The 27,871-nt window shown below is 39.0% G+C and overlaps 1 protein-coding gene across 1 annotated transcript in view; it reads right to left on the reverse strand.

Moving 5' to 3' along the window:
- Positions 1-1,453: 1,453 nt before the first annotated feature.
- Positions 1,454-27,871, reverse strand: part of ngef (neuronal guanine nucleotide exchange factor) — a 45,312-nt gene continuing 18,894 nt past the window's right edge. The window contains exons 4-15 of the mRNA XM_088345227.1: positions 27,329-27,393; positions 24,086-24,324; positions 22,584-22,744; positions 22,327-22,479; positions 13,433-13,562; positions 13,260-13,334; positions 9,963-10,052; positions 6,947-7,110; positions 6,722-6,880; positions 4,034-4,113; positions 2,545-2,649; positions 1,454-2,467 (exon numbers count right to left, since the gene is read on the reverse strand). Coding sequence (XP_088201353.1) covers positions 2,223-2,467; positions 2,545-2,649; positions 4,034-4,113; positions 6,722-6,880; positions 6,947-7,110; positions 9,963-10,052; positions 13,260-13,334; positions 13,433-13,562; positions 22,327-22,479; positions 22,584-22,744; positions 24,086-24,324; positions 27,329-27,393 — 1,666 coding nt within the window. The 3' untranslated portion in view covers positions 1,454-2,222. The remainder of the gene's footprint in view (positions 2,468-2,544; positions 2,650-4,033; positions 4,114-6,721; positions 6,881-6,946; positions 7,111-9,962; positions 10,053-13,259; positions 13,335-13,432; positions 13,563-22,326; positions 22,480-22,583; positions 22,745-24,085; positions 24,325-27,328; positions 27,394-27,871) is intronic.

Genomic DNA, 27,871 nt, shown 5'->3' on the forward strand with positions numbered 1-27,871 from the left:
CTGCTGCTTCGAGAGCGTTCTCCATCCGGGCACCGGTGCTGTGGAATGCTCTTCCACCTGAGATCCGATCTGCAACCTCAGTGGAAATGTTTAACTGTAAACTTAAAACTCACTTCTACTCCATAGCATATGAATAACCTACTCTTCTCGTCGGCTGAAAAATAGTCCGTGTAATAGTATAGTGTAATAATCTGTGAAGCCCTTTGAGACTCTTCGTGATTTAGGGCTATACAAATAAAAATGACTTGACTTGACTAATAACACAGTAACAACATAGTAATAACAATATTTTTTTTGTTTTGAAAAGCTTGTCAAACTGGGTGCCCTGTGCACTCATTTGTAACAAAAAGTAGCTCTCAGCTTGAAAAAGGTTGGGTACTTCTGTGTTACACTCTGTATTTAATAGTTCAAGGTGTATTCACCTTTGATTTAAACCTTTAAAGATGCTTAAACTATTGGGTCGAAACAGTTAACCTTCATAAAATTTGTAACTACAACAAATCGTAAGTTCCAGTGACGAATAAATCATCATAACCTCGTTGTTTATTTTCATTTTAAAGGACTCTCTCGATTGCCCCCAATTAGCCCCGCCCGTTTGGCGCCAGCTGCGGCTCATTGACTGATTGGCTTCCCTCCTATTTAATCTCAGTGCTATCACACACCCTTTGTCAGTCCATCAACGAACCTCTGCACCCGCAAGACGTGTGTTTTGACTCTGTCCTGTATCCTGCTTGAGTATCCTTTACGGTATCGATCCTGTCTATCTCACCCTATTTGATATCTGACTCCAGTCTCCAGTGTTTGGTATCAATATTGTCTTTCTAGTCCTGTCTCATACCTTCCTACAATCTACAGTATCGAGTATCTTTCCCGTCTATCTCGTCTTGCTTGTAATCGGTCTCCAGTGTCTGGTATCGGTCCTGTCTATCTCGTCCTGTTTGATATCGGACTCCAGTCTCCAGCGTCTTGTATCGATCCCCCCTGTCTCGTCCTGTCTGATATCTGTCTCCAGTCTCCTGTAACTGATATCAATCCTTTCTGTCCCGTCCTGTCCGGTATCGACCCCATCTGTCCGGTATTTGCTTGTCTAACTGGTACGGATCTCGTCGGCCTCTGGCTTCCTGTTGTTCCACGCCAGACTTCGGCCTTACTTCTTTCGCCGAGCCATCGCCGAATCACTGGCGTTTGTGTTAATGTGCATGACTGCCCCATTCCTGTAAAATAAAGCTTGTGTGAGAAACGTTATGCATCTGGGTCCTCCTCCTGTTCTGGTTCTGACAGACTTATCACGTTGCGAAACAGTGTACACAAATATTTTAGGTATACAGATTCTTATGTTTCTTTTGCAGAAGGATTTTTTTTTAAGAAAACAGCCTAGCTGGTCAAATTCATTTGAAACAAATCCTGCTGTTTTCTTCTCTCGTCACAGACACAATTGGTAGTCTATTTTGTTTTTCATTAACCATTTAATTTGCATTTTAAAGATGAAATGAAGGAAAACAATTAAACGGTTAAACCCTGCCCATGCATCTTACAGTTATTTACAGTATCTTCACAATAAATTAACCACAACAACATTTGGGGATCCCGGCCGTTCAACCCACGGAAAAGTCTTATCACAAATGTAGATTCTTCATCTTTTTACACAACACATTCAAAATCAAAATACAAATATACAAAAAAAAAACTAAAACCTTCATGGCACATTTAGGAGTCATGCAATTTCATATGAGTTGTTGTGATTGGTTTGTAAACATTAGCCACTTTCACACTGCCTGTTATCAGAGCCATTACTGAAATCTGCTGTGTGGTCCAAGATGTCCGAGAGACACTTTTCATTTTTGTGATTGAACAACAATAAAGGTGGAAAAGATTTTTAAAAAATAAATTGATAGGCGTTTTTAAAGAGAGAAATGTGGTGAAGCGGTAGTGTTGGTGAGTATGTGTTTATGCCTCTGGCTTGCACATACTGTTGCAGGGAAGGATTCCCATTGGATAAGACTGGACCACGAACTGACAATATCCGACAGTTGTTGGTGTTTGCATATAAAAAAGTAAAGGTAGATAAAAGCCAGCTCTTCCGTTAAGGCTCTGATACGTGAATATTTTGTGTGTAAAAGTGGCTATGGAAAACAAAACAAGGAAGCTTTAAAGTCATCTGCCCATAGTTCCAGATCTGAAGATCCAATGATTCTGCAGCAATCTTCTCCAAGCTTGCCATCTTACTTCCTGCACGACGGGTCGTTCAACGAACTGAAGAGGCTGCATACCTTTGGCATCACCCTTCCCCCTCTTGAACCAATCCTGGTCCCACTTTGCAGGGCTCCACCCCCTTCTTGAGCTTGATGAACCTTGAAGGCTTCTCTCAAGTTCTGAGCTCGCACCTCCTGACTCTGGATCTCCTCCACTAGTCGACTCGGAAACCATCCTCTTTCGCCGTCGTGAAGCCTCTCCCCCATCATCCAGCCTGGAAGTGACCCCAAAAGTTATTCGCTGACTACTCGTAAGATCCAAAAGTTTTGGAAGTGATGGAGGCCTACATACCGTCATCTGTCTTCTCCAGGAGATTTAAAACGTCAGCCATCTCAATGGAGAGCTCGTCTGGCTCCTGAGAGGAGTAGGATTGAATACACTGCACCTGCAAAGAGTCTGAAATCACAAAAACAAGAGCGACATTAAATCCATCCTTTGTATATGTTAATTATGGCATTTTTCACACTATAAGGCGCACCAGATTATAAGACGCACCCGCCCTAAAATACTCTTGTGTTATATGGTATTTATACATATGGCACACTGGAGTATAAGGCGCATGAAAATGAGTCTACCCAATTTTTTTTGCAATGGGAATCGAACACGATTAGTGACAGTGAGTGTGCGGACACTGCACCACGAGACTTCCAGCGGTAGAGATAACAAAGAGATAAAAAAGGCATTATATCTCATCTCATTATCACACTACTTTTACTCATGGTACCAGAAACACTGATTCGCATAGTGCATTCTGATAGGTAAAACAGTCTATCCAGTTCCTTACCTGTGCGTTAAAAACGTTACTGGTTAGAATGTATACGTATGTAAAATAGCTTGTATAGCATTTTGTTTAAAGCATGTCGGTTTTCTCTATTCTCTAACATTTGTTGCCCTTGTCGGCATGCCTGTTTCAGATCAAGGTATAGTGTAATTGTGGTCTGTGCAATCCTTGAGATATTTTATGATTAAGGGCTTTACAAATAAATGTAACTTGACTTGACAAGAAGTGGAGACACTTTTTAACGTATCAGAATGCCGTGTGCAAAACAGTGTTTCTGGCACTGTGAGTAAGAATAGCATGATAATGATAAAAGCAGGTACATAATGCTGCAGCGGGGCTTTTAACTGAGATAAGAAGGTTTGATCACATTACTCCGATTTTAGCTAACCTGCATTGGCTCCCTGTCGGCTTAAGGTGTCATTTTAAGGTTCTGTTATACAAAATCATGCATGGACTTGCTTCCTCATATCTTTCCGATTTAATATCCCCCTATGTTCTGGTCTGAAGCTTTCTTTCTAAAAATGTTGGTCTACTAGTGATCCCAAGAGCCAAGAAGAGCTCCTCATGCTGATTTTTTTTGGTAGGTTTTAGATCAGGGGATGGTGTAATAACTATGTAGTTTGCAGTAATCTGTGGTCTGTGCAGCCCTTTGAGACTCCTTGTGATCAAGGGCTATACAAATAAACATGACTTGCCTTGACTTCATGCCTTTTTGTCTGTCATCTGTTCCACACTAGTGTTCTAGTGGGAAAGTGTCGGCGCTCTCATTCAGGTAAGATTCCGGTTACATCCAATATTTTGTGATTATGGTCCACAATGTTTAACGATATATCAATTATTTTACAATCAATGCACAAATTGGATCCTGTAGCGCATACCTTTAATTACTGTATGCATTTCCAATCTTATTCATTTTATTCTGCAGTCTAAAATGTGCAAGGCGCAAGGTGCGGCTTATATTTTAGAAACTACGATAGTTTCGTAAAACAATTATCTCACCTGACTGGTGTGCGCTGGTCGACATGAAACGAGTGCGAGGATTTGGAGTCAGTGCGCAAATCCATCGAAGCTTATCGCTCCTGTACACAGGATTTATTTCATTAGTAACAAAAGCAGACCAAGATAAAGACATTAACTTTATCCTCTCACATCAACCTAAGTGTAAGATGAGACGATAAAATAAAGAGATCTTTGAGCCAACACAAAGTTTACAATCGATAGGTGTTGCTTTCTGGTGGCAGGGCTTTGTATTTACTGTCAGCTCAAAATAAAACATCAGCAGACATATCTATATACTCAAACTGTCATGATTACTCATTGCCCTCAACTGTGCCTGCTCATTTGGCGGCAGCTGCTGCTTGTTGCCGGAGTGATTCCCCTCTTACTTATACCTAGTACGCCAGTCACTTCTTGTCAGTCTGTCAGCAAACCTCTGAATATTCAAGGCAAGCACTGTGACTCTGGCTCCCGTCAGTCCCGCTTTCATCCATGTACCACTCGTCTGTTCCTGATTCCCGTTTGTCTCCGGCAATCGACACGTTTTGTCCATCTGATCCCCTGTTCCGGCTATCAACCCGTTTTTGGCCCTGACCACGCTCCGATCTTCCGTCACTTCCGCATTCCGATCGCTCTCCGATCCCGTCAGCTGCTTGCTCCTTCTGTCCAGCGATCACCGGATCGCTGGCGTTTGTTTCCTCGACTTCCCAATAAACGTTACGCGATTGGGTCTATCATTTGTTCGGGTTCTCACACAAACGCTTCAAGTGGGTTAAATTCACTTCAAAGAAAAAAACAATTGTAGCAATTTTCTTTCATTTACTTGAAATACAATTTAAAAAACAAAAAACCAAGAACACCACAATTCCTGGTGTACGATACAATAACAGATCAAGACCATCTCAGGGGCCATAGAAAAACCTTCTCACGAGCTAGACTTTGACATAGGTGCTTCAGCGTTTTACATGAATGGCAAACACAGTTGTGCCTGATCTAAAAAACGAGTACAGACACAAACTTTCATGCACTCACTGTCATGAACTGGAACAGGATCAGGACCCAAATGCAAGACGTTTCTCACACAAGCCTTTTATTTTACGGAAATGGGGAGTCATGCACGTTAGGCAGCAGTCTGGCGTGAAATGATAGGAAGCCAGAGGCCGACGAGATCGATACCAATTGCCCGAGCAGATATCGGACAGATGGGGTTGATACCGGACAGGACGGGACAGACATGATTGATATCAGAACAGGATATCGGAATTAAACAGGAAAAACTAGACGGGAATGAAACTGGAAACCCATATTAAACAGGACAAAATAAACGGGAACGATAGGAAGTACCAACAGGAAATAGCACCGAGTCAAAACCCACATCTTGTGGGGCAGAGGTTCGTTGACGGACTGACAAAGGAAGAGTGAGAGCACTGAGCTTAAATAGACGGAAAGCCAATCTGTCAAGGAGCCGCAGCTGGCGCCACACGGGCGGGGTCAATTGGGCACCATGGCAACCGTGACACTCACTCATATTCGAGTTTGGTACGTATCCGTAGAGCATGGTGGACTTTGGGTTTACAAATATGTTTCCCCCAAATTTGCTTTTTAAGGAAGATTGGAAGTACCTAATAATAATATAATGATCTGACTGGCTGCATGACAGGTAGCTTTAGCTCGGGGTTCTGAAACCACTACCAATAATCGTATAAATTCCGCTTCCTCTCAGGATCAATCATGGACAATTCATCACATCCACTACACATTATCTCCAGACAGAAGAGCAGCTTCAGCAACAGACTGCTGTCACCGTCTTGTACCCCGGACAAACTGAGGAGATCTTTTCTTCCTCATGCCATGAGGCTCTTTAACTCCACCCGGCGGAGGAAAGGCCCACATTAAACCACACCCCCCACATTGCATATAACCGTATTTTTATTGCAGTGTGTATTCTGTGTAGCACTATCTAGATACTCTATATAATACGTCACATTGGGTATTTGTGTATTGTATTCTTTTTGCTTTATTATTGTTTGGTTCTCCAGCGCAGGGATGCTGCTAGAAGTGTGAATTTCCCTGCGGGGATGAATAAAGTATCTATCTATCTATCTATCTATCTATCTATCTATCTATCTATCTATCTATCTATCTATCTATCTATCTATCTATCTATCTATCTATCTATCTATCTATCTATCTATCTATCTATCTATCTATCTATCTATCTATCTATCTATCTATCTATCTATCTATCTATCTATCTATCTATCTATCTATCTATCTATCTATCTATCTATCTATCTATCTATCTATCTATCTATCTATCTATCTATCTATCTATCTATCTATCTATCTATCGACCTATGTCACAGAGCTTTTCTCCTGAAAGGCCTTTACCTCCAAAAAGTCTATTTTCAGTTCCATGTTTAAGAAAACGTGCCAAGACACTGCAAATAAAGCTTATGACTTGCTTTGTGTAAATACCACTACTTCCCCTTACTTTATTTTCCCAGGTCATAAAAGGGCACATAACAATAGAATACTGGCATTTAATGGCTTGTTTTTAAAAAGCCCGAGCAGGCATCCAGTATGAAATGACATAATCACGTCAGTGTTTTTTAATCAGCTTGTTAGCATTTCTGAAAATGTGTCATTTTTCACACCGTTTCTCCTTCCATGGAATATTCAACAACTTACATGCTTGAGGTCTTCAGCATGTAGCTGGCTTGCCGGTCCTCTTGGTTCTCCAACAACTTCAGATTGAAGACATAGGCCAGCATTTGACCTTGGTCCTCAAGATCTTCAGTCCTCAGCATAGCCCTTGTGCAGGAGTCAAGGACCTGAAACTTGTCCCCACTGGAAAAAATGACAAGTTCAGGACTGAGACAGATAGACTTTGAAACATTTTTAAAGAACGCATACCTCGAGCTGCGCTTCGTGATTAGCAGCAGGTTGTTGAACAAAAACAAGAAGACAGGTTGGTAGAGCTTGCGGCTCCGCAATGTCCTGGTGCTCTTAGGTCCTGCCATTAGCTGCACTTCACCCTTCTTCAGTAGCCAACGGGAATGGGAGATGATGGGCACCGACTGCAATGAAGTAGAGGTGTTAAAGAGGCTTCAATACTCTTTCAGTATGTGGAGTGCAGAACCACTCAAAGACAGTTCGACTGCAATTAGGAATTTGATTAGGTTCTTCTTCGTGGGATTCGGAATTGGAACGACTTGTTGGGCAACTTTTTTGTTGTAGACTCGCTCTAACACTGCTAAAATATATAGCTCAAATAAAAAATGATCCAATAACTATTTTGATGCTTTACAAAGTTGAGAAACTTGATTCGAGCATAGTTCCCCTCAGGGCTGTGCGCTCCAGAGCCTGAGGAGCTCAAAGCCGGAACTGTCATGTCCCGAGGCGAAAAAATACTTGTGGACAATTAGCGTTTACTGTACAAGGCATTAAAGCCTGGAACTGTTTACCCAAAGAACTAAAGGAAGAGTCAAACTGTGTCCTAATTAAACATAAATTTAAAGACCTTTTAATCAAAGGTCAGATATGTGACCACCTGTAGCCTCTACAATTGTGCAGTTTTATAATATTGTGTATTTTATGTATGTTTTTTCTTCAAAATCCCTTCTGGGGACAGACATTAAGAATTAGCCTTAGCTAAAATTCTATAGTATGTGACATGAGTTTATGGAGCATAATGTCTCATTTCAAATCAACAAAACTTGAAACTTATGCCCAATGATTTTACTTGCAGAGGTATTCGAATCAGAATTGTGTCAATCTAAATCGATAACAACCATTGTCTACAACATTTGAAGACATTGCAGTCCAGAAGAAACACGTTATAAGACTTAAAAAAGGAAAAGAAGATTAAAAAATGTCAAGACAAATTGGGAAAAATACATACAAAGTAGTGCTTGGAGACAGTCCCAAATTGTAAATGCATTAGAACAATATTAAGTAGGATAAATAAGTCAATGACTGTCAGAACCAGAACAGATACAGGACCCAATCGCGTGACGTTCTCACACAAGCCTTTTATTTTACGGGAAATGGGGAGTCATGCACAATAGTAAGCCGGTCTGGCGTGGAAGGACAGTAAGCCAGAGACCGACGAGACCGATTCCAATAGCCCGAGTTGATATCGGACAGATGGAGTCGATACCAGACGGGAAGGGACAGTCAGGATTGACAACGAATCAGGATATCGATAACAAACAGGAGAAACTAGACGGGAACGAAAACTGGAAAAAATAAGAAACAGGACAAAACCGGACGGAAACAAAACTGGAAACCGAAATTAAACAGGACAAAATAAACGGGAACGATACCGAACAGGAAAATCCAACAGGAAAACAGGACCAAGTCAGACCCCACGTCTTGCGGGGCAGAGGTTCTTTGACGGGCTGACAACCGAAGAAAGAGAGCGCTGAGCTTTATATAGACAGAAATCCAATCTCTCACTGGCGGGGCCAATTGGGCGCCATGGCAACCATGACAATAACCAAGATATGAATACCCATTTTTCTGTATTCCATACATTTCAGATTGTTTAAATCATTAGTTATCTAGTCGGGATTTTTGATACTACATTTCTGAAGACAGATACTAACACACAAACGTTGAGTAGTCAACAATATCCATACCACGTACTATTATTACATGAAATTCTGTTTCTCCAATACATAACAGATAGTTTTTTACCTTAGATGTCAATGTACACTTTAATTCCGGGTTTATGAACATTAAATGGCTATGAGAATACATCTGATGCTTTTATCTATGATCGTGAGTGCCAATACCACAAATTAGCATTCATGTTCACCATCCAGGAAAAAAACTTTAGAGTATTGGACATATGGATTGTTTTGTGAGGCAACACACAACATGCATACTTTTATTTTACTTTTTAATTCAACAAATTGTATTTTTTAAAATAACCAATAAAACCATTTTCGTGACAGTTCTGAGCACAAAGCTAAGCCAATATAAATAATGCTTTTATTTATTTCTTCATTCTTAAGTGTTTTCATACCTGTCAACCGGTACGGTTTTGCCGTACAAAGTACGTTTATTATGCATTTTAAAACGTGTACAACGTACGAGAAAATCTGTACGGAAAAATGCAAATTTGTCAATTATGGGTACCATCCGATATACACCGACTATCACGAAACGGCAAATCAATCAAGTGAAACGAGTTCGCCGCAGAAGCCTCTATCTCGGTATCGTTTTTTTTCGTTGCAAACGAAGCGAGCGCTTTGATGTAGTGAAAGGAAGTCCGTCTCTTTAGAGAACCGGCTTTTTCGGCTCGACTCATTAAAGAGAGCCGGCTCTCAAACGCCTCACTTGCTTTGATGCATTATATTACGAATTATTATGTTGTATGAAGAAGTTAAGAAAAAAAGGGAATATAAAAGGAGAAAATGAAAAAAGACAGGTTTGTGGTTATCCCTTTATTCAGTATATTACCAACAATAATTTAATGCAGAAAATGAAGGAATAATTTGAATAAGAAAATGTATTATTCAACTTAATTATATTTGCATGTATTTTTTCCTTCTACAGTGAACGTCCAAGCTACTTCATTTTTGAACTTTTTTTTAATAATAAACCTCATTCATGTCAAGCAACACAGTATCTCACAACAAAATGTTAATTAACAATATATATGATATTACGAAACACATGTACAATATAACATGTTAAACTACATAAATAAACACGTTTGAAAAAAAAATATGGTGCAAGATTATTTTGTAAGGGAAAATACGACAGTTTTGTAAGGGCATGGAGCCGTGGAGTTTGACAGGTATGTGTTTTCCAGCTTAGGTTCCTCTTATTTTAGACAACTTTTCCAAGGAATGCATATCAGCTTAACATAGAAACATAAATATATGTGAAATAGAGTGCAAACTTCTGTACAGTTCTTTACCTTGGATTTAAACTCCAAAGTCTTTTCAATGCTGATAAGCTCCTCTGTGCGACTCATTTTCCGAACGCCTTCGTTACACTCTTTCACAATCTGTAGAGGAAACACAAATGGAAACATAGTTGATGTAGTACAAAAGAAACAAAGCTGTTGCGAACCAATGTTTTTTTCTAATATAAAATTCCACTTTGTGAATGCCTAGAGACAATTATTTTTGTGTGTCATAAGTTGTAAGTGTGACTATTCTTAGCTGTATGTTTGGAAAGGAATGTGACGGGAGTGCAATCTGAGGAAATCATTTCTTCCTCATGCCATGAGGCTCTTTATCTCCACCCGGGGGAGTAAAAGCCCACACCCACACATTTGCATATTACCCTATTTTTATTACAGTGTGTATTTTATGTAGCACTATTTAAATACTCTATATCAACACGTTACATTGGGTATTTATGTATTATGTTCCTTATCCTTTATTATTGTTTTATTTTCAACACAAGGATACTGCTGGAAGTGTGAATTTCCCCATGGGGATAATTAAAGTATCTATCTATCTATCTATCTATCTATCTATCTATCTATCTATCTATCTATCTATCTATCTATCTATCTATCTATCTATCTATCTATCTATCTATCTATCTATCTATCTATCTATCTATCTATCTATCTATCTATCTATCTATCTATCTATCTATCTATCTATCTATCTATCTATCTATCTATCTATCTATCTTTACAAACCTAACTACTCAATAATGTATTGCATCAATTACTCTGCTGTATTATTTATATAATAAAAGACCCAATGATAGACCGGGGGTGTCCAAACTGTGGCCCAGCGGGCAATTGGGACCTCCATACACCGTGAATATTTCTGGCATGGCTACACTGATTAAAAAGTATTATTCATTGCATTGATTGGCAATTTTTAAACATTTACTTTTCAAAAACCTACAAAATCATTATATCGAGGGAGTAAATAGTTTATTTTTTTCATTCCAAACCAATACGGTTTATTCAAAGATTTACAAAAGTGGCAGAACGGATGGATTGGTTTACAAGACGTTTTCCAATAAATACAGTACTAACCATTAAATTGTAATGCAGAAGCAGAGAATCGCTGTTGTAGTGAATCAATGTTAAAATGTCTGTTCAGAAATATTTAAAATATTTTGTTTTGTTTATATTTTTGCTACTTGTTCTTGTAATGAAACACCCTTTGAATAAATATTTGTTGGCTTATAGGGAGCCATTTCTGTTTCTAAATAACGAAAACATATTTTAGTGTGTTTTGCACAGTACCGTATTTTCACGACTATGAGGCGCACCTAAAAGCCTTTCTTTTTTTCAAAAGCTGACTATGCGCCTTATAATACAGTGCGCCTTATATATGGATCAATATTGAGTCACAAGGTCTCGCAACTAAGGCAAGCAGCTGCCGACTAGATATTTCCCCGTAGGTGAAGTAGTCCGCGGTATATGCTGGGATATATATACCAAATATATACCAACGTTAAATCGTCATTTGAATTGGTCACTATTGGCTAAAGTTATTCGGAGGTAAAGGAGGCGGGTCCTTTTTAGCATTTACAGGCTCACATAGGCTAAAGCGAGGCAAAACAAAGCCTGCAATTGGCTGAAAAATATGAATGTAAACACACGTTAGGTTGCTTTATGGCATGGAGAAAACATTTTTTTACTAGTCTGTATTTGTAAACAGGAATTATGGGGTTAAACAGACAGCTAGCAACAAGCAACATCTGTCGATGCAGATGCTTCTCAGCAGATTTTTTCTTTTATTTGTTGACATTATTGCGTGTTTTGGAGTGTATAAATATTTTACACTGATGGATTTACTACGCTCACAGATGTAGGAGGACCATGGTTGCGTATTATGATTGAACGTGATGGCTGCAAGACGACTTTGGTGAGCTACCCCGGCTTTATATGTTTCCAGTATCTTGTTAAAGACTGATCTTGATGTTTCTGTGATGAGTCTATTTTTAAATTCAATTTAATTCCAAATGTTCATTGTTATATGCACAGTAAAGAACCACGTTTCCCTGCACAATTATATTCTTACTCTGCTGTCCACACAGTTGCCAGTGAAAAGAAAATAGAAACTAAGAAATGGTTGGCATTTCTTGAATCCCAAAAGTTTAACCTTCCGAATGATATATGGAATGACGAATTTCAGTGATTGGTGACATCATACAGACACCGTGTCCTACGTCCCTGAGACACGTATTTGCTTCTTTGTGAGCTGTCGGAATGTTAAGGGTTTAATACGTTTGACTGAACCATCTGGCTGTTTTGTTGTCGTTCCCACTGTAGCGCCTTATGGTGCATCATATAGTCGTGAAAATATGGTACTTAAAAAGATCATCCATCAATTCATTATCTGCACCGCATATAGTCAGAATGGTCGCGGGGGTCTTTAGGCCCATCCCAGCTATCTTCGGGCAGTAGGCAGGGGACACCCTCAACTGGTTGCCAGCCAGTCGCAGGGCACACAGAGACGGACAACTCACTCACAAATTCACACCTTGGGTCAATTTGGACTGGCCAATCCACCTGACATGCATGTTTTTGGGAATGTGAGAGGAAAACGGAGATAGGTTTTCATTTTCTTGTGCCTTAATAAATGGAATCAATTTTTCACAACTGCATTTTGTATTTCATTGGGTCGTCTCTGTGTGACATTAAAATTGGTTTGATGATCTGAAAACCTATGTGAGTGGAAGTCAGGAAGGGGTCAAATGCTTTTTCATAGTACTGTATGTAGGCGAGTGCGCTATGAGCGCAAAGATCCTCCCTCCGCTACCGCTCAGTCAATCAAATTGCTCTGGGTGCTTGGCTGGCATATTTAGGTGTTTACAGTTTCTAAAGTTCTATGGGTTTTCATTAAAAAGTGTCCCAGAAATGTTTGATGAGCTTTTATACAAATTATTCCTTAGAGACATATAGCTAAAACGGGGTCTGTAACACTGTGAGTGTAAACAGTAATTACAACTTTGACCTTTACATTTTTCAACTGAACTGATAGTTTATTGTGTTGCTTGGTTTCGCATACCTTAAGACTGGACAGTCACAGAAAAGTTTACTATGGCTCTTGTTTTGTATCTGGCTCGTAAGCCATACGTTCCCAACCCCTGCTATAGATGCAAAGTTTTCATCAAATATTTAATATTTAAAAATCAATTAGCCCCTCTCAATATGATAGAAATGTCATCATTCAATTGTCCATTCAATATCAAAATAAAGAGAAATATGAGTGACACTGCTGAAATGAATGCTTACTTGCTCTAGTCTCTGGTGAGCTTTAATAGCATTTGCTTCCCTCTCAGAGTGTTCTTCAGCATTTTTTAGGATATTCTATGAGACAAAAAAAGCCAATTAACAAAACAAAACATTGCAAAAAACACTTCAGTACTAGGATTATACCATAATATGAAAGGTGTCTGTCTACTCACTTGAACAAGCAACTTGAGTCTTGTGATCCTTTGGAAAGGAAGTATGAGGAATGAGGTAAAGGACAAGCCTCTTACACATGGATGGTTTTCCAATACTGCCATGGTCTCCCGGAAGGCCTGGTTCCCCTCTCTGCCAAAACAAAAGAGTTCACACATATTTAAATTTTTAAAATATATTCCCTGCTTGTGCTGAACACATTTATGTCATGATTACTGATGCGGGGCATCTGAGTCTGCTCCGTTGGCGCCAACGACCGCGGACGCTGATTGGCTGCTGATCCCTTTTTAAACCCCCCCCTTCCTGTCAACGATTGTCAGTTTGTCTGTGAACCTCAGCCAACGCTAAGCAAGCACTTTTTGACTCAACCCTGTCCTGTTTCCCGTTTGATTCCCGGCTCCGACCTTTTTTCTGAACCCATTTACGTTTCTGCTTCTCCGTCCCGGCCATCGACCTGTTTTTTTCCCGTTCTTGACACTGCCTTCGCTCGCCTCGGAAGTGCCAAGCGATCCAAGTGATCTGCTACCCGTGACCGACGATCACTTGATTGTGGGTGCAAGCCCTTTCCTCCTTCTAAGCTGAGTAAAACGAGCGCAAGTGGGTCCCCTCTCCGTTCCTGGTCTCTGACACTTTATGACATTACATCTCATCGAATAGTCACAACTGAGTTTGAGTTCTTGACCACAGTGAATACAATTTGATGATCTGAACAAAAAATGAGGAAAAATGATTAAATTATGTATTTCTCTGTCCAAACAAGCAAAAAAAAACTACAGAATGTATCGACAAAATTGTCAGAATTTTTTTATTAGATAAACAATCGCGGCCCTCATCACCATCATTAAAGTAATCAATGGTATTAATAGTAATGCTTCAAATTTTGTTTTCTCTTCCTTTGTTTTCTGGTTTATGTAGCTTCCTAATTTGTTTTTCTGTTTCTACCTGTTTTTGTTTTGAAAAATTGTTTGACAATAATCAAGAAGTCTTGCAGTACTTGTAATGCATATTCAGAATAAATAACAACAACAACTCGATTAGACCTATAGATGGGCTTCTTTGCCCTCTGCGTTAACTTTCTGCAAGTGTATATGTTCTGAACAGGAAGCCGCGTTCTCCACACAATTGAAAACATTTAAAGGCTTAATCTAAATAATTATTTTTAATGAGCATAACTTTAATAGAAACACTATGTACAAGTACTTAATTGCCCCCGGCAGTAGTTTCTGCAAGCATAACTTACTGTCCCTCTGTAAATCTAGCGACAGTAAATAGATACTATGTTGACAGGGTTGTTTAAGTCTCATTTAGACTTAAGCAACCCTGTTTATGATTGAAAGAAGAAGCAATTTCCCACAATATTCTTTGTTGCCCATTTATGTTTTGTCTGATGTCTTACGTGTTTAGCATACTTTTTGTTTGTTTGTGGATTTTATTTGGGTAGGGCACACAAACCACACCAACCAAAAATTAACAAAAAGAAGCAACAAAATACTTCCACACATAATACATCAAGCGTCCAAAGGGAGTAGGCTAAAGGAGAAGCTTTTAAGAACCTAATATTTGTTTTTTCTTGAAGGGAAAGGTATTCAATATCAAAAATGAAAAAAAACGGTACCCCAAAAAAGAAACCCCAAAGAAAATTTCAGTCCTGCAATTGAACCAGAAGTGACTCCGATAACATATTATACTTAAAGAAACTCTTGACATATTATTTTTTTCTTAGCATATTTATGGAAAATTTTCATAGTGTATTTTTTCAAATGAAATAAATTAGGGAAATTTTAAACTAAATGCTGCAATAAAAATGCTTAAAGTCAGACTACCATCATTACTATTTTAAAATAAATATATAATGAAACTGAGCTGTTCAAAAATGTTGTTCCACCTACAGGGGCTTCAAAATAATTTAACTGTCTGGAAACACTCAGCCACAGTGTGTCGCCTAATTAGCAGTACAGCTATATTCAAATTTCAACCATGAAGTATTTGCCCAACTCCAAAAATAATGAGTTGAAACTGTGCTTTGCTGACTTGGTCTCTCAGTATACTCGTTAGGTTTTTGGCTATGGATGCCGACTGTATGATGAGAGATACAAGAATGGAAGAGATGGCTGAATTGCTATGTCTGGCACTTGGTGTTTTAAAGCTCCAGGTTTGCCTAATGGTAATTTCAGACCTTGAATCTACATCTGGAGCAGAAGTGGGCTTTCCGGTCCTGTAGGGTTGCATGTCCTGCATAATATTTCAGGTTTTTATTCTTCAATCAAAGTTATTCTTATCATCAGGATCATTACCAAGCTCCTCCATGCTTGCTAACAAGTTGAAGAAGAAAAACTTCCAAAATCATGCAAGACATGCATCCCTCCAGGACAAGAGTGCCAGATGTGATCGAGGGGCTAATTCACGACTTTCTACTCCTTAAGTTATTTTAGCTCTTCCTATGAAACTGAGATCATAGGTCCGTTATCAGTTACGACAAATCCCGCCTCACCCCTTTTTGAATTTGTGAAATTAGCGGATTCTCAAACAATAAATAATCCTCCCCTTTAACACTAAAGTATACTGTATTCAGTTCCATTGCTCTCTGCAGAGCAAACCATGTATGTTTATTTAGGTTGTGTTAACCTCAACCTGCCTGCTAAAACTGCAATCTGTGATTCGCCATAGCATAGAATAGAATAGAATAGAATAGAATAGAATATACCTTTATTGTCATTGTTACAAAATGGGTTGAACATATTTTAACAACGAAATTGGACGTGGCACTCCAGTTTCTCATTTAACAGTGAGGATAAAAGAAAACAAAGAAGATAAAGGAACAAAGAAGATAAAAGATATAATTCACACAATATTTACACAAAAAATGTGGGCATGTAGGATGTTACATAGTTTCGGGATCGTATTAGAGCAATATGCGGTAGTGCAAAAATAGGCAACATTGTGCAAAGTGAGCATAGGCATGAATACAATTTTACATCTTTATGTGGTAGTGTGTTTGCAAGAGTTTCCGTCTTTTGTGCAGTGTGTGTTAGGGGTGGTAATGGCTCTGGGGAAGAAACTGTCTCTGAGTCTGTTTGTTTTTGTTTTGTGTGACCTGTAGCGTCTGCCGGAAGGCAGCAGGTCAAAGTGGTTGGATTGAAGAATTAGAACCTAAAGTGGCTTCATTTGTTGAATTCACTGCTGCATCAAACAACACATTACAAACTGCTATGGTAATAAAGCATGACTAACACACCTCTTATGGAAAATTCATGCATATCAGAGTGCAGCATTCTGGTTGTACCACTATGTGGTAAGGAGAGTACAATAATTACACTTAACAATTACAAAACATGGTACCACCTATGGTCTGACATTTTTGGTGCTTTATTCATTGAAAATGCTTTGTGCGACAGACTGACAGACAGACAGACAGACAGACAGACAGACAGACAGTATGTCTGACAGACCGACAGACAGTATGTCTGAAAGACCCAAAGACAGTACAGTATGTGTGACAGACAGACCGACAGACTGTTTGTCTGACAGACCAACAGACAGTATGTCTGACAGACCGGCAGACCGGCAGACCATCTTTCTCATACTTAGCAAACTAAAACACAAACCACTTTTGTATTTGGATAATTGCTAAAGATTGACATTGTTGATCATCCTCCATTTGTATGATGTGGAGGGAGCAAGGTGCAATGTGATTGCATACAATCTCTTCTTCAAGTGCCGGTTTCGCTGTGTGGGCTCAGACACACCCGCAAAGTTAGGTGCGCCTTTGATTTTAAAAGCCGGCTTTTCCGGACTTCTCCCTCTTTGTGTTTCCCTTTCTCTGTTCAACTTACAAAAGCAAATCAGCTGTGCAACAGTTCTCAAGTTTTCTTTGTTAAGCTTCCGTACCATTTGAGTCCATTCGTGAAACTAGTTTTGTATTTAGCCAATACCAACCAATACAGTCCGTTTTTAATACACAACACAAGAGTGCCTTCCCCGTTTCCAGTGAGAACTTTCACAATGTGGCGTTCCACTGAATACTTAGTCAACGTCACTCAGTGTCAACCTAGTTTTTCCAGTTAAGAAAAAGACAGACGCTGCTCATAATTTTGAAGGTTCAGACATTCAACCAGGGTTTAACCTTTTAATCACACATGTATATTTGTACGTTTCCACTCACTTAAACAGATTATGTAAACAGCCGTTACAAAGATGATGATAGGTAATTTGAGATAATGTTTTACACTGACAGCATCACAAATACTTGAACCACAGTGCTAAAGATGATGATTAGTATTATCTTTTTAACATTTTCAAACAATGCATAGATTTGTTTTAACTACATGACCACCAGCGGAAAATAAGCTAGATAAACCAATAAAATTCCCTTTACTTGGTCATAAAAGCAAGGCCAAAAAAAAGGTGTGTTGGCTGTTTAGAACTGTGGATCTATAATGGAGGTACATAGGGTGACTTTAAGGGGTACATGAGATTCCAAAATAAATAATAACAACAATTAAAAAATAATAAATAAAAATGATAAAATAAATTTGAACATATTGCATTAGTGCAAAACAAGTTTTGCCTCCCAGCAAGCAAAATGAATGTTATTTGTTTATACTATTTTTCTATATTTATTTTAAGAGAAACATAAGACAAATAATACATGTATGTTTTGAACTTTTTTTGATAAGTAACCCAATTTCATTTTCCTAATCTTACCGAATTTTCAAGTTATTTTCTTGTGAAATGAAACACCCATTTTATTTATCATTTGTTTTCCTAGAAACATACGTTTTAGATTATAGTAAAATGAAGAAATACTTAAAAAACATTTCATTTTAACAGAAAAGTCAGAAAAACTAAGATAAGAATAAGAATAATAAAATGAGTAATTAACTGATTTTAAGTATCATGTCCATTATTTGTTGTTGGTTATTTTTTTATTTTTAGAATACATATTTACATATAGGCAGCACGGCAGCGCAGTGGTTAGCGCATGTGCAGCACAGTTCATGTCATGGGAACCCCCTGCGTGGGTTCAAATCCAGCTCCAGACTTCCTGTGCGGAGTTTGTATGTTCTCCCCGTGCTTGCGTGGGTTTCCTCCGGGCACTCCGGTTTCCTCCCACATTCCAAAAACATGCATTTCAGGTGAATTGGCCGGTCCAAATTGTCCCTAGGTGTGAATGAGCGAGTGAGTTGTCTGTCCCCGTGTGCCCTGCGATTGGCTGGCAACCAGTTCAGGGTGTCCCCTGCCCACTGCCCGATGATTGCTGGGATGGGCTCCAGCACCCCCGCGACCCTAATGAGGATAAGCGGTGCAGCTGATAAGATGAGATGAGATATATATTTTTTTAGTTTAACAGAAATATGGTTAAATAAAAGACAAATACGTAAAATGTGTTTTATTTTGACAGACAAGACAAGACAAGAATATAATAAAATAAGAAAAATAATCCTAAAATTAGATGATCATTCAGACCATATTACAGGGTGTTTCCTTTATTTGTGTATTATATATTTTCTTATTTTATTGAATTTGTCATTTTCGTTTTGATAAATGTTCATTTTAGGGAGCTTTTTTATATATATAATCTTTAAAACAAATGTAAATATTTTAGAAAAAAATGCTCTGAATGAGTTTATTCGAAAAAGTAAAAATCAAATTTTGCAAAATAAGAACATACAAAACAAAAATGGCACAAGATTATTTTTAACAACAGCGACAAATTAGCAAGGTACCTCAGATTAAAAAACATTTGATAAACACTGATTTAGACTACTTATCCTTTGTGGGAAACAGGCAAAATAATTGAAACAAGCTGCCAAGAGTGGCAAAGACAATAGCTGAGCCAATTATGACAAGCTAAATACTTCAGATAGTCTGGTATGTCAACAAGTGATACAGGTTCTATTCCACAATACATAAAGTATATCACCACCCACCAGAAGAAAGAAAAAACATTTGCCGTTTTGCAAAAAAATCCTTCTAATGCATGTGTTGGAATCAATCCTAGTTAGAACGGTCAGCCTGCTCGGATACAAAATGCTTAAATCCAAGACAGTAACTCTACGATTCGTCATGGTTTTCTCCTTACTCGTTTCATCTCCTATTCAGGCTGATACACTCTTTGGTTTGAACTAAAACTTTTATGAGGGAATGCTTCTTTTCCACCAGAGGCATAAATATATTTTGTATATTAATTATCCTCTGAGATGACAAAGAAGCTGCCAAAAACTCAAGCCAGGTGTATTAACCCAGGCACCGTGTGAAGCCCTGGAGGAATGTCGTTTCCATCAACAAACCCTTCAAACCCTTTGGCGTACGAGTCAAGTTTTAGTACGTCTGTGCTTCCTGTACTCTGCGATGCGTGGGAACGTCGCACTTACTCTAAAGCGATTGAGACGAAGCGATATAAACTGGATGACAGGTAACCAAACCCAGCAGCGTCGTCATTATGACAAACAAAGTTGCTGCTGTAAAAGCGAGTGTTACTTGAAACTCACTCATGCATGCACATTAGCTGATTTTGTTTTCATTTATTTTGGAAAAATCGTCCACTTGAATTATGCACATTTCAGATTTATTGGCCTGCGATTTTTTCCCTTCAGAACACATGACTCAATTTATATTATCTCATTATTTGTCATGATTACTGATTTGACTCACCTGTGCCCGCTCCTTTGGCGCCAACTGCCTCGGACTCTGATTGGCTCTCTGTCCCTATTTAAACTCACTCCTATCCGTCCCCTTTTGTCAGTCCGTCTGCGAACCTCAGTTTACACCAGGCAAGACTTTTTCGACCCTGACTCCCACCTGTTTTTTGCTCCTGTCTGTTCTCCGTCTTCGACCCGTTTTTTTACTCTGACCACGTCTACTCTCCTCTTCTGACTTACAACTCGTTTCCGACCCGAGCACGTTTTTGCTCTCCTGTCCCGGCTACTGACCCGTTTTTCCGTTCCCGACACCGCCATCGCTCGCCAAGGAAGTCCCACTTCCGCGTTCAGAGCGACCTGCTTTCCGCGCCCAGCGATCACCAGATCGTGGGTGCAACCCTTTCCTTTCTTCCAATAAAACTAAGAGAAACGTAACACAAGTGGGTCCTGTCTCTGTTCTGGTCCTGACAATTATTAGGATATGAATGTTTAAGAGTGAAAAGATTAATAAATAGTCTAGATTCATTATATTCATTAATCCGAGGAATCCACCCTCATGGCTATGACAAACCAAAAGGTATAATACAAAGTTGTTGTTTTTGGCAGGTAGGTAATGCACTGTAGTACACTTTACACGGCATATAATTTTAATATCCATCCATCCATTATCTGCAACACTTATCCTCAGTAGGGTCGCGGGGGTGCTGGAGCCTGTCCCAGCTATATCCGAGCAGAGGGCAGGGGACACCCTGAACTGGTTGCCAGCCAGTCGCAGGGCACACAGAGACCGACAACTCATTCGCTCAGTCACACCTAGAACCAATTTGGACCGGCCAATTAACCTGACGTGCATGTTTTTGGAATGTGGGCGGAAACCGGAGTGCCGCAAGCACGGGGAGAACGTGCAAACACCACACAGGAAGGTTTGATCCTATGACCTCAGAACTGTGCCACAGACAAAAAATATATTAGTAAAATAAGAAATATATTATTGTTTTTTGTCACTTAAAATGTCCATAGCAATACTTAAAATAGACAAAAAAGTCTGGACAGAAATGTTTTGATTTTTTTTTTTTTATGAAAATCAGGATGAGAATGAGAAAAATAATTTGAAAATAACTAGTGTGCATTGTAAGTTTATTTTGTTTTCAATATCAGACACCTGCAAAGGAGATGGAAGCGAGTGCCAGTTTGTTATTTTGGCTATTATACCTTCCTGTTGTTTGTTATTTTGACTATTATGCACCGTTTACATCAATGTGACTATCGGCCGATAATGTTTCTTTGATTTCCACACCTTTAGGGTTGGTCTGCTTTTCGTAACCTAGGATATAAAATAAGGTCACAGAAAATATTCGAAATTTGGCATTGTGAGGGTTTTTTGTAGTCTTCGCCTGTTCTCCTTGCAAGTGTCTTCTATCCTTTTTTGAGGGTCTACTTGAGTGATCTACTTCTAGTATGAATGAATGAATGAATGAATGAATGAAAAATGTATTCTAACATCAAAATATAAACAGAACAAAAACAATAACTCAACAACAAAATAGCGTTACATAATATGTCCCCCTCCCCAATGCTTGACTCCACACACAGACACACACATACTTTTCCTAGTAGTTCTCACCTTTGGGATTAAGAATTCACTACAGCCCCTTAAATTATAATTTCCCTCTTTCCGAATGAATAATTCACGGATGTTTTCTGGCACTATGTTTTTGCTGACCTTAAATAGCAGTTGTGCATTGAAAAAAATTACTAAATCATATAATTTTAATAATTTGGACTACAGGAATTAAATATTAGTATGATCTCGATATCCTACCCTGTGTATGGTTCTAATTGCACGTTTTTAGAGGATAAAAAAGGGGCTGGAGTGAACTTTTGTAATTATTGCCTGTATTCAGTAGTATGAAGTAGATGTCATTATCAAAGTCCAAAAAAACTATTAAAATCATATTTCATAGATGTCATTTGAAAATAGCTCTTAAAACTGTGTGATTTGTGAAAAAATACATTAAATATTGTGTAAAACTGTTTAGAAACAGTGAAGCCATGTCTACAAAGGAACATTGCAGATTGCTAGTTACTTTTTAAACAGGATGCTGAGTGCTGACGATCACATGAGGCGTTGGAGTGCTAATAAGATAAGGGATCATTTCGGCTTTGTTCTTATCAGAAGGGTGTGTATAAATCGATTTTGAAATAACTTCCGTGTAGAATTCAACAGACATCTGGGAACAATAATGAATACTCACAAAATTCTCCTGTAGTTCTTCTCCTGGTACACTTGGTTGATGACATACTTGATGAAAACGTTGAAGTGCCCAACAGCATGGTTGTAAACAATGTCACACACATCAGAAATCAAAATGGACTTTTCGATTCGGTGTTCCAGATCCATGAGAAACCTGAGAACATAAGAGGAGCTAATGAAGGATAACAAACCAATACCAGCTTTCTGGATGTGGTTCAATCATGGGGGCGAAGAGAAACAATTTAGGCTGAGCTTTACCGTTCACTTGCTTTCATGACTTCTTCAATGTTGGAGAAGAGAAAGTGCATATCAGATTGGCTGAGAGTGTTTACTAATGAAGGGTTGCGAAGGAAGTGAGTTTCCAAAATCTCCAAACTTTTGTAGTAGGATGCCTCGGAAGTAATAAGCTCAAACATTGCCTGGAAAAAGAGAAAAAAACAATAAAGTATGACACAAATGTCAAAGTTCAGATCCGTGGGCAAAATCTGGGTCTTGAGGAAGGTTTCTACGGCCCTAGATGATCATGATTCACTATTGTATTATACACCAATAATAATTGTGTATTCGTGGTTTATTTTTAATGAAAGTTATTTCTCCTCGAAAAAGTTTTGATCTTGGTTAAAACATATTGCCCATTATTGTGTTTCAAGCCAATCATCTATCTATCTGGCCATCAGTGTTTGATAAAGCTGTTGGTTTAGCCAATCAGATTGTGAGTTAGTATATACAGTATTAGGCTTCTGGAAGGCGTAAGGAAATGTCAGCGATTCAACTATGATTGGCTAGGGGGCGGTAAGCCAACCTCAAACAGCTGTTAAACTTGAAGAGAACGAGCTGCACAAGGAAATATATTGTTGCGTTGATTTAATAGCATTTTGTCAACCCAAAATGGCTGATGAAGGGGAAAAAAGTGGATTACTGGCAATGCCATTTTCAAAACAGAGTTTTTGTGAAAAGCTTGACATCCTTAATAAAGGTCTTTCGCAAGCAGGGAGGTTTGGTACGCCACTTTCAGAATAGAGGTAAGATTTTGAACCCGAGCCTTAGATGTCAATCATTGTGTTCACGTCGGGCCGGGCTGGGCTTCCTTCTCACTGACTTATTTTTTTTTATATTATCCGTCCGTCATTGTTCTTTGTCTCTGTTTATACAGTCCTGTTTAACTAGGCTTTATTTACAAACGAGAGGATTTATGTGTTTAGGATTGCACATGGTGGTCCTTAAATACAATGTGTATTATTTGACCAGGATCAAAACGGATCGAAACCGGGGACAGACGGGAGCAAAAAACGGGACAGGTGGGAGTCAGGGTCGAAAAAGGCTTGCCAAGTGTTCAATGAGGTTCGCAGACGGACTGAAAACCAGGGACAGACATCACTGGGTTCAAATACTGACAGGGAGCCAATCAGAACTCGAGTCAGTTGGCGCCAAAAGAGCGGGCATAGCTGAGTCACATCAGTAATCATAACACTTAAGGTTCTACAATGTTCAATGATCAAAATTTTCTAGGCAAAAAGTACCTGTATCGGATCGGTATCACTAGATGCTACTCTGTATTTAATTGGATCAATGCAACAAGATTCTCACTATTGGCCTCTGCGTTAGACAATATACATAATTAAGACATTTTTAAACATGTGCAGCCCTCGGTTTGTATCTTGTATTTTTTTTTGACCTTCCGTCCGTTAGACTGTGATACCCTTCACGTAAGAAACCAGAGAATGTTCATAGGAAAAAACAAGACAAATGTATTCTCTTACCTCTTGCATGATAATTTCCTTTTGTGGCAACTGGCTAAGTAAGTCGCTTTCTTGTACCACTTCAAGGTTCTGCCACAAGCTAAGTGCACGGGCATTGTTTCTCAGCTGCAGCTGTAACACTGGTGTGGAAGGCAAATTGGACCCTGGCGACATACTGGAAGGAAAGCGATTCTCACGCTGACGCCTTTGCTCAATTTCCTGCTTCTTCGATGTATCTCGGTATTCCTGATACAAGAAGGCTGGAAAACAAAAGTCAAGTCACCTTTATTCGTATGGCCCTTAATCGCAAGAAGTCTCAAAGTGCTGAACAGACTACAGACTATTATTACACTATCCCCTGATCTAAAACCGAAATACAATCGTGTTATAGTTTTCATATGAACATCTACCGTTAAATAAACGCCTGCCAGCCAAATGCAACCGAGAATCAAACATAATGGCCTACCGAGTAGTCTAGTCTAACGGTTTTCAACCAGTGTTCACTGGTGTGCCATGAGACCTTGTCTAGTGTGCCGTAGCGTTGAGAGTAATGCTTAACAGAGAAACGCGTTCCTGGAATCCTTATCGGTAACAATTGTTATTGATAAAATATGTAATATAACTTTCGTTACAACGTGATGTGTTACTCTTTATTTTTTAAAAGCAGACCATAAATTACAATGTCTATTGTAACTGGGCTGTTGCACCTCTACTCATGATGTCCCATGCACACTTCCTGGGATGTTTGTACCTACTAACAAGTCTACTGGTGGTCTAAAAGCACAGAGTTCGAGAGCACGTGATTTCTCTCTACTGATACCTCTACACAAAATGTCTCTACATAGAAAGGTTTCAGGTAGCAAAAAACCTCTTGCGGAAAATATTGCCTCGAGTTACAGAGGCGTTTCAGGATACAAATACAGTTCAGTACGCATTGCCATCTGTTGCTCCTAAAGTTCTACCTGGCAACTAGATGTGTATGCGTGAATCCCGGCATGCTCTTCGTGTCCCCTTCCCACTCTGTATACACCTGGTATCCAGTGCGTATGCGTGATTCCCGGCATGCTTTTTGTGTCCCCTTCCCGCTCTGTAACCAGTCTACTGTATGGTACAGCGATGTAGAGCTATCATTCACGATGGATCCCACGAAAGACATGCAGAACATCGAACAAGAAGAGGAAGACACTTTTTCTGGCCATCGAATCAAAACAAGAAATAATAGAGGAGTTCAGAGACAACAAGGATGAGGATGCAGCCATCGTTCCCTCAGACCAAATTCTAGACATTTTGGCAGAATTCCATGAAGTTTCAAAATTTGTGGAAATAAATCACACTGAAAAGGTGTTGACAGGTCAGGCTACCACTCATCATAATTACATCTGACTCACGCATTTCTGACAGATTGTCAAAAGCTGGCAAAAGCAGACATTGTTGGATCAGTTTAAAAAAAAAACAAAAAAAACTGCAGAGTACCGGTGAACAAAATGGTGAGTAAAAAGGTCAATGAGTATTTTTATTATTTCCTTTACTCTTTGTTTCTTTACATTATGTGCCTCTCGTTTTATGTTTATTTTTCGGTAACCAATCTTAATATGTATTTGCTTTATGTTCTGATGCTCTTTTATGATTTATTGAAAAATATATCATACTTTTGCTGAGCTTGGAGTAGATAAGCGCATTTACATTCAAAATACATCTCTACTTACAAATGTTTCAGGTTACAAAGCTACACTCAGAACGAATTAAATTATTCTACCATATATACTCGCATCTAGGCCATATTCACAACCATAAAACAAAATACTGAAATCAGGGGTCGGTTTATATGCACTTACATATTTGGTTGTGTGTCACCAGTGACAAATAGTAGCCAGCGTGTGGGGAGGGGGCAAACGTGAGCACATAATTTACTGTAAAAGAGTGCTGGATTTTGGTCTTTTTGTTTGTAAAATTAGTTTTGCAATACACCATGCCTGCAGAAAAAAGGAGTCGAACATTGCTCACTAATGGAGAAGCAAATCTTCGAGTGATTTTAAGACAAAAGACAAAATGGATATGGAGTGTCTCAGTTGTGTTAGTTTGCAAGTGCACGAGATTGTACAAACTGAGATATATGAAGGGTTCACTGCTTCCACAGGTTGGTGTACATGTTTTCTTTTAATTTCTTTAGTATGTGGCTATTTTTAGGCATTTTGGGGGTGTCATGTCCTGCACGGTTGTCATGGCGCCCAGCTGGCCCCGCCCCTTGACACAGGCTGACCTGCATTTCCTGATTGCTCCTATGGGTACTTAAACTTGCATTTTGGAACTGCCCTTTGCCAGATCGTTGTTTACCCTTGTTGAAAACTTGTTGATACCTGTTTATTCTTGTTTTGCTTTTTGGACTTTGTTGCACTCCGGTGTAACATTCTGAGAGATTCCTGCAAATTCTGTTTAATCCCGTTAAATGCCTAGTTTGTAGTTTTGCCTGCATTTGAGCCTGCTTTGTTTTGTTTTTGGTCCGTTTGTGTGTTGGACAACTTTTCTTCGTCTACGCAAATGAGTTCCAACTTTCTGCTTTCCGACCCGCTTCTTGACAGGGGGTTGGCTTCAATCTGGGTATATATGGTAATTTATAACACGTTGGTTACTTTCAGAGTAACGCGCTACTTTTGGGTGTCAGTAATCTGAGGGGTAACTGATTAACTTTTTAAATAAAGTAACTCGTAACTGTAACCAATTAGGGTTTTTCGTTTTTGTGAAAGTTGGAAGTGTTAAACTGTTCCAAAAAAGGTAAACAAATTGATTAAGCATAAAGCAGCTTCAGACAATGGCTTCACACTAACGGGCAGAAGCATTGCTGTTGCAATTTCAGCGTAGGAGTTGTACTAGCAGATTTTTTTTCTGGAAGTTCAAAGTTCACAGATAAGAACAACCACGTTTTTTCCACGGTATATCGACTTCGTATATACCAAAAGCTAAGGTGACTCGAAACAACAGAAGTGTGTTGCATAATCTCTCCTGGTCATATACTCCAGATTGGATCGGTGGGCGTCAAACTGGATTGCAAGTTACATAAGAGTGAAAACTATACGCAGCAGAAAAATGCCCAGTGTGGCGATGTATGTTTAAAGAACAATAAGGGGCTTTTAATTCCAGATAACCCATGCCTGTTTAACCTGAAACACGAGCCCTTAACTCACGAGTCAGTAGTTATACCTCTGATGCCAACACAACTATTTTTAACTAGTAGAACGAGTCAGTTCAGAAGATTAGTGTTCTCACCGATGTTTTTGACAATGTTGATAGTATGGCTGAACGTATTCGACTGAGGCCCATTGCTCAGCAACCTGAAAAGAAACAAAACATTGGTCAGCACACATTTTAGTTGTTTTTGTCCCTTTTTATAAATAGGTCCTGTGTTTATACAGTATTTCTCACGCTCTTCCTTTCTTTTCTTTTACTGTCAATAACAACCATTTACACACAGAGATCCTGCTATAAATAGAAATTAATGTATACATAAATACTAACAATTCTATGCCATATAAAAACACAACACATACTCTCTCTTCATCTCTCTTTACTGATCTCTCTCACTCTCTATAATTTTCTCTCACTCCATCTCACCATATTTCTCTCACTCCATTCCCCTCTACTTCCATCCCTCTCTCTTTCTACATCCCTCCCCCTCTTTCTCTCTCTCTCTCTCTCTCTCTCTCTCTCTCTCTCTCTCTCTCTCCCTCTCTTTCTCTCTATTTCTGTCCCCCTTTATCCATCTCTCTCTCTCTCTCTCTCTGTATTTATCTCCTCCTCCCTCACTCCTCC

Source organism: Urocampus carinirostris, chromosome 10, assembly GCF_059441175.1.
Source record: "Urocampus carinirostris isolate Australia breed hairy pipefish chromosome 10, RoL_Ucar_1.0, whole genome shotgun sequence".
NCBI lineage: Eukaryota > Metazoa > Chordata > Actinopteri > Syngnathiformes > Syngnathidae > Urocampus > Urocampus carinirostris.